This window comes from Oncorhynchus keta, unplaced genomic scaffold (assembly GCF_023373465.1).
Source record: "Oncorhynchus keta strain PuntledgeMale-10-30-2019 unplaced genomic scaffold, Oket_V2 Un_contig_1578_pilon_pilon, whole genome shotgun sequence".
Classification (NCBI taxonomy): Eukaryota; Metazoa; Chordata; class Actinopteri; order Salmoniformes; family Salmonidae; genus Oncorhynchus; species Oncorhynchus keta.
In genome coordinates this window covers 65,539-74,039 of record NW_026279514.1, presented here as the reverse complement: position 1 = coordinate 74,039, position 8,501 = coordinate 65,539, and the positions used below count along the sequence as shown (strand labels likewise).

Below are 8,501 nucleotides of genomic sequence, written 5' to 3'. Positions count from 1 at the left end.
CCAATATGATGTTTTCCACAAGAACATAAACAATGCCATTTGTTATTCTACAATACAGGAGTCTCCTGACTTGAAAAAGGACAAAGGCACTGATACACACCACCCATTCTATATATAGTGTTCTGGACCATCCCACTGGGCACACTGGTTGAATCAACGTCGTTTCCACGTCATTTCATTGTTGAACCAACGTGGAAGAGACGTTGAATTTACGTTGCTTCTTACCTGGTGGTCTGTGTTGAGAACCGTTAGTGGTGTCCGGTTAGAGGCTGGGGACGGCGGGCACGTCCCCGTCATGGTCCCCGTCTGTTGTTTCAGGAGAGAAGGGTGCGTCTCCAGCGCGAGCTGCAGGTCCAAGATGTAATCTATCACGTGCTGAAGGATCTCCACTTTGCTGACTTTCTTATCCTGCGGTATGGTGGGTACGAGGCGCTTGAGGCGACTGTAACACTGGTTCATATCGTCCTGCAGACACAGCTGCTCTTCTTCCTGCAACCGAGACCGGGCGATGTTCAGGCTGTGATCCGAGAGGTAGTGTAAAGAAAGCTCGTTGCCGCTGCTGCTTGAGGTGTCCTTCTGGGGGCGGACGGGAGTAGTAGCCTTCATTTCGGTAATAACGCACCCGTACCGCGGGTAGAGAGAAACAATCACTGCTGCCAAATACCGGAGATTATATGTAGGCGATGAAGATGGCTATGACCGACGTAAAAACCAAACTACCAAAAGAAAACGGTCGACAGAAATGTTTCAAAAGTAGTAGATTTTATTCTGTCAACGTCCCGTGGACCAGTCGGTTCCACTTCACCAAGCACCGCGTGAAGAATGAATAGATTCCGTTCACTTATATGGGAAGGGAGGCGCCGGCGCGCCGCTGGTTGACAGTACCGGAGAGAAACTGGTCAATCACGAGCCGCCCGGTGCCCATGATGGAACCACACCACCCTATAGAAAATGCGTGCCTGCCTCTGCGCTGCGGAGGGTGACGCCTGCCGAAGGTGTGTGTGTGTGTGACGCCTGCCGAAGGTGTGTGTGTGTGTGTGTGTGTGTGTGTGTGTGTGTGTGTGTGTGTGTGTGTGTGTGTGTGTGTGTGTGTGTGTGTGTGTGTGTGTGTGTGTGTGTGTGTGTGTGTGTGTGTGTGTGTGGTCGATATATAACATCTAATCAGAAAGGAGGCCGGAGCATTTGAAATATAAAATGCAATAATTCTGTGTAAACTGATTATCATCGTTCACTTAAAATATATATTTCTATTTTATATATCTTGTACATGAAATCAACGTTTTTCATGTCAAACACAAGATACAACAAACAGGGAACAAAAGGTGAAATGCTTCTAGCCAGCTACCTCTCAACAGGGCAGTGAAATGCTTCTAGCCAGCTACCTCTCAACAGGGCAGTGAAATGGTTCTAGCCAACTACCTCTCAACAGGGCAGTGAAATGCTTCTAGCCAGCTACCTCTCAACAGGGCAGTGAAATGGTTCTAGCCAACTACCTCTCAACAGGGCAGTGAAATGCTTCTAGCCAGCTACCTCTCAACAGGGCAGTGAAATGGTTCTAGCCAGCTACCTCTCAACAGGGCAGTGAAATGCTTCTAGCCAGCTACCTCTCAACAGGGCAGTGAAATGCTTCTAGCCAGCTACCTCTCAACAGGGCAGTGAAATGCTTCTAGCCAGCTACCTCTCAACAGGGCAGTGAAATGCTTCTAGCCAGCTACCTCTCAACAGGGCAGTGAAATGGTTCTAGCCAACTACCTCTCAACAGGGCAGTGAAATGCTTCTAGCCAGCTACCTCTCAACAGGGCAGTGAAATGCTTCTAGCCAGCTACCTCTCAACAGGGCAGTGAAATGCTTCTAGCCAGCTACCTCTCAACAGGGCAGTGAAATGCTGCTAGCCAGCTACCTCTCAACAGGGCAGTGAAATGGTTCTAGCCAACTACCTCTCAACAGGGCAGTGAAATGGTTCTAGCCAACTACCTCTCAACAGGGCAGTGAAATGCTTCTAGCCAGCTACCTCTCAACAGGGCAGTGAAATGCTTCTAGCCAACTACCTCTCAACAGGGCAGTGAAATGCTTCTAGCCAGCTACCTCTCAACAGGGCAGTGAAATGCTTCTAGCCAACGACCTCTCAACAGGGCAGTGAAATGCTTCTAGCCAACTACCTCTCAACAGTGTAGTGAAATGCTTCTAGCCAGCTACCTCTCAACAGGGTAGTGAAATGCTTCTAGCCAGCTACCTCTCAACAGGGCAGTGAAATGCTGATAGCCAGCTACCTCTCAACAGGGCAGTGAAATGCTTCTAGCCAACTACCTCTCAACAGTGTAGTGAAATGCTTCTAGCCAGCTACCTCTCAACAGGGCAGTGAAATGCTTCTAGCCAGCTACCTCTCAACAGGGCAGTGAAATGCTTCTAGCCAGCTACCTCTCAACAGGGCAGTGAAATGCTTCTAGCCAGCTACCTCTCAACAGGGCAGTGAAATGCTTCTTGCCAGCTATCTCTCAACAGGGTAGTGAAATGCTTCTAGCCAGCTACCTCTCAACAGGGCAGTGAAATGCTTCATGCCAGCTACCTCTCAACAGTGAAATATAAAAGAAGAACAAAGTAAATATAATATCAAACACAAATTAGGTGATTGTTATAATGTTATTAAAATGATAGCCTAAATGAATAACATAGAATAGTCTATAGCACTCAGCTTCTATTCATAGATGAGCATGAGCGACAGACTTCTGACCTGCATGCCTTCAAAACCGACCACGAGGGGCCAGAAGTGGAACCAACCAAGTCATTATTATTGGAGGACCAACCAAGTCATTATTATTGGAGGACCAACCAAGTCATGATTATTGGAGGACCAACCAAGTCATTATTATTGGAGAACCAACCAAAGTCATTATTATTGGAGGACCAACCAAGTCATTATTATTGGAGGACCAACCAAGTCATTATTATTGGAGGACCAAGTCATTATTATTGGAGGACCAACAAGTCATTATTATTGGAGAACCAACCCAAGTCATTATTATTGGAGAACCAACCAAGTCATTATTATTGGAGGACCAACCAAGTCATTATTATTGGAGGACCAACCAAGTCATTATTATTGGAGGACCAAGTCATTATTATTGGAGGACCAACCAAGTCATTATTATTGGAGGACCAAGTCATTATTATTGGAGGACCAACCAAGTCATTATTATTGGAGGACCAACCAAGTCATTATTATTGGAGGACCAACCAAGTCATTATTATTGGAGGACCAAGTCATTATTATTGGAGGACCAACCAAGTCATTATTATTGGAGAACCAACCAAGTCATTATTATTGGAGAACCAAGTCATTATTATTGGAGGACCAACCAAGTCATTATTATTGGAGGACCAACCAAGTCATTATTATTGGAGGACCAAGTCATTATTATTGGAGGACCAACCAAGTCATTATTATTGGAGAACCAAGTCATTATTATTGGAGAACCAACCAAGTCATTATTATTGGAGAACCAACCAAGTCATTATTATTGGAGGACCAAGTCATTATTATTGGAGGACCAACCAAGTCATTATTATTGGAGAACCAACCAAGTCATTATTATTGGAGAACCAACCAAGTCATTATTATTGGAGAACCAACCAAGTCATTATTATTGGAGGACCAAGTCATTATTATTGGAGGACCAACCAAGTCATTATTATTGGAGGACCAAGTCATTATTATTGGAGGACCAACCAAGTCATTATTATTGGAGGACCAACCAAGTCATTATTATTGGAGGACCAACCAAGTCATTATTATTGGAGGACCAAGTCATTATTATTGGAGGACCAACCAAGTCATTATTATTGGAGAACCAACCAAGTCATTATTATTGGAGAACCAAGTCATTATTATTGGAGAACCAAGTCATTATTATTGGAGAACCAAGTCATTATTATTGGAGGACCAAGTCATTATTATTGGAGGACCAACCAAGTCATTATTATTGGAGAACCAAGTCATTATTATTGGAGAACCAACCAAGTCATTATTATTGGAGAACCAACCAAGTCATTATTATTGGAGGACCAAGTCATTATTATTGGAGGACCAACCAAGTCATTATTATTGGAGAACCAACCAAGTCATTATTATTGGAGAACCAACCAAGTCATTATTATTGGAGAACCAACCAAGTCATTATTATTGGAGGACCAAGTCATTATTATTGGAGAACCAACCAAGTCATTATTATTGGAGAACCAAGTCATTATTATTGGAGAACCAAGTCATTATTATTGGAGAACCAACCAAGTCATTATTATTGGAGGGAGAACCAAGTCATTATTATTGGAGGACCAAGTCATTATTATTGGAGGACCAACATTATTATTGGAGGACAAGTCATTATTATTGGAGGACCAACCAAGTCATTATTATTGGAGAACCAAGTCATTATTATTGGAGAACCAAGTCATTATTATTGGAGAACCAAGTCATTATTATTGGAGGACCAACCAAGTCATTATTATTGGAGAACCAAGTCATTATTATTGGAGAACCAACCAAGTCATTATTATTGGAGGACCAACCAAGTCATTATTATTGGAGGACCAACCAAGTCATTATTATTGGAGAACCAACCAAGTCATTATTATTGGAGAACCAAGTCATTATTATTGGAGAACCAAACAAGTCATTATTATTGGAGGACCAACCAAGTCATTATTATTGGAGGACCAATCAAGTCATTATTATTGGAGAACCAAGTCATTATTATTGGAGGACCAACCAAGTCATTATTATTGGAGGACCAACCAAGTCATTATTATTGGAGGACCAACCAAGTCATTATTATTGGAGGACCAACCAAGTCATTATTATTGGAGGACCAACCAAGTCATTATTATTGGAGGACCAACCAAGTCATTATTATTGGAGGACCAACCAAGTCATTATTATTGGAGGACCAACCAAGTCATTATTATTGGAGGACCAACCAAGTCATTATTATTGGAGGACCAACCAAGTCATTATTATTGAGGACCAACCAAGTCATTATTATTGGAGGACCAAATCCAAGTCATTATTATTGGAGGACCAACCAAGTCATTATTATTGGAGGACCAAATCCAAGTCATTATTATTGGAGGACCAACCAAGTCATTATTATTGGAGGACCAATCAAGTCATTATTATTGGAGAACCAAGTCATTATTATTGGAGGACCAACCAAGTCATTATTATTGGAGGACCAACCAAGTCATTATTATTGGAGGACCAACCAAGTCATTATTATTGGAGGACCAACCAAGTCATTATTATTGGAGGACCAACCAAGTCATTATTATTGGAGGACCAACCAAGTCATTATTATTGGAGGACCAACCAAGTCATTATTATTGGAGGACCAACCAAGTCATTATTATTGGAGGACCAACCAAGTCATTATTATTGGAGGACCAACCAAGTCATTATTGGAGGACCAACCAAGTCATTATTATTGGAGGACCAACCAAGTCATTATTATTGGAGGACCAACCAAGTCATTATTATTGGAGGACCAATCAAGTCATTATTATTGGAGAACCAAGTCATTATTATTTGAGGAACAACCAAGTCATTATTATTGGAGGACCAACCAAGTCATTATTATTGGAGGACCAACCAAGTCATTATTATTGGAGGACCAACCAAGTCATTATTATTGGAGGACCAACCAAGTCATTATTATTGGAGGACCAACCAAGTCATTATTATTGGAGGACCAACCAAGTCATTATTATTGGAGGACCAACCAAGTCATTATTATTGGAGGACCAACCAAGTCATTATTATTGGAGGACCAACCAAGTCATTATTATTGGAGGACCAACCAAGTCATTATTATTGGAGGACCAAGACATTATTATTGGAGGACCAACCAAGTCATTATTATTGGAGGACCAACCAAGTCATTATTATTGGAGGACCAACCAAGTCATTATTATTGGAGGACCAACCAAGTCATTATTATTGGAGGACCAACCAAGTCATTATTATTGGAGGACCAACCAAGTCATTATTATTGGAGGACCAACCAAGTCATTATTATTGGAGGACCAACCAAGTCATTATTATTGGAGGACCAACCAAGTCATTATTATTGGAGGACCAACCAAGTCATTATTATTGGAGGACCAATCAAGTCATTATTATTGGAGGACCAACCAAGTCATTATTATTGGAGGACCAACCAAGTCATTATTATTGGAGGACCAAGTCATTATTATCGGAGAACCAACCAAGTCATTATTCTAATCTTTGGTGACTTTAATATTCACATGGAAAAGTCCACAGACCCACTCCAAAAGGCTTTTGGAGCCATCATCGACTCAGTGGGTTTTGTCCAACATGTCTCTGGACCCACTCACTGTCACAGTCATACGCTGGACCTAGTTTTGTCCCATGGAATAAATGTTGTGGATCTTAATGTTTTTCCTCATAATCCTGGACTATCGGACCACCATTTTATTACGTTTGCAATTGCAACAAATAATCTGCTCAGACCCCAACCAAGGAACATCAAAAGTCGTGCTATAAATTCACAGACAACACAAAGATTCCTTGATGCCCTTCAGACTCCCTCTGCCTGCCCAAGGACGCCAGAGGACAAAAATCCGTTAACCACCTAACTGAGGATCTCAATTTAACCTTGCGCAATACCCTAGATGCAGTTGCACCCCTAAAAACTAAAAAATGTCTCATAAGAAACTAGCTCCCTGGTACACAGAAAATACCCGAGCTCTGAAGCAAGCTTCCAGAAAATTGGAACGGAAATGGCGCCACACCAAACTGGAAGTCTTCCGACTAGCTTGGAAGGATGGTACCGTGCAGTACCGAAGAGCCCTTACTGCTGCTCGATCGTCCTATTTTCTAACTTAATTGAGGAAAATAAGAACAATCCGAAATTCCTTTTTGATACTGTGGCAAAGCTAACTAAAAAGCAGCATTCCCCAAGAGAGGATGACTTTCACTTTAGCAGTGATAAATTCATGAACTTCTTTGAGGAAAAGATTATGATTATTAGAAAGCAAATTACGGACTCCTCTTTAAACCTGCGTATTCCTCCAAACCTCAGTTGTCCTGAGTCTGCACAACTCTGCCAGGACCTAGGATCAAGAGAGACGCTCAAGTGTTTTAGTACTATATCTCTTGACACAATGATGAAAATAATCATGGCCTCTAAACCTTCAAGCTGTATACTGGACCCTATTCCAACTAAACTACTGAAAGAGCTGCTTCCTGTGCTTGGCCCTCCTATGTTGAACATAATAAACGGCTCTCTATCCACTGGATGTGTACCAAACTCACTAAAAGTGGCAGTAATAAAGCCTCTCTTGAAAAAACCAAACCTTGACCCAGAAAATATAAAAAACTATCGGCCTATATCGAATCTTCCATTCCTCTCAAAGATTTTAGAGAAGGCTGTTGCGCAGCAACTCACTGCCTTCCTGAAGACAAACAATGTATACGAAATGCTTCAGTCTGGTTTTAGACCCCATCATAGCACTGAGACGGCACTTGTGAAGGTGGTAAATGACATTTTAATGGCATCGGACCGAGCTCTGCATCTGTCCTCGTGCTCCTAGACCTTAGTGCTGCTTTTGATATCATCGATCACCACATTCTTTTGGAGAGATTGGAAACCCAAATTGGTCTACACGGACATGTTCTGGCCTGGTTTAGGTCTTATCTGTCGGAAAGATATCAGTTTGTCTCTGTGAATGGTTTGTCCTCTGACAAATCAACTGTACATTTCGGTGTTCCTCAAGGTTCTGTTTTAGGACCACTATTGTTTTCACTATATATTTTACCTCTTGGGGATGTTATTCGAAAACATAATGTAAACTTTCACTGCTATGCGGATGACACACAGCTGTACATTTCAATGAAACATGGTGAAGCCTCAAAATTGCCCTCGCTAGAAGCATGTGTTTCAGACATAAGGAAGTGGATGGCTGCAAACTTTCTACTATTAAACTCGGACAAAACAGAGATGCTTGTTCTAGGTCCCAAGAAACAAAGAGATCTTCTGTTGAATCTGACAATTAATCTTAATGGTTGTACAGTCGTCTCAAATAAAACTGTGAAGGACCTCGGCGTTACTCTGGACCCCTGATCTCTCTTTTGAAGAACATATCAAGACCATTTCGAGGACAGCTTTTTTCCATCTACGTAACATTGCAAAAATCAGAAACTTTCTGTCCAAAAATGATGCAGAAAAATTAATCCATGCTTTTGTCACTTCTAGGTTAGACTACTGCAATGCTCTATTTTCCGGCTACCCGGATAAAGCACTAAATAAACTTCAGTTAGTGCTAAATACGGCTGCTAGAATCCTGACTAGAACCAAAAATTTTATCATATTACTCCAGTGCTAGCCTCTCTACACTGGCTTCCTGTCAAAGCAAGGGCTGATTTCAAGGTTTTACTGCTAACCTACAAAGCATTACATGGGCTTGCTCCTACCTACCTCTCTGATTTG

At 41.7% G+C, this 8,501-nt stretch overlaps 1 protein-coding gene across 1 annotated transcript; it reads right to left on the bottom strand.

Annotated features, from left to right (window-relative positions):
• Nucleotides 1–225: 225 nt before the first annotated feature.
• On the bottom strand, nt 226–625 carry LOC127919113 (DNA-binding protein inhibitor ID-4-like; the record flags this gene model as incomplete). Its single annotated transcript, XM_052502529.1, has 1 exon — nt 226–625. A coding segment is annotated over exon 1 (381 nt), but the record flags the coding sequence as incomplete, so codon positions are not given.
• Between the last annotated feature and the right edge of the window lie 7,876 nt (nt 626–8,501).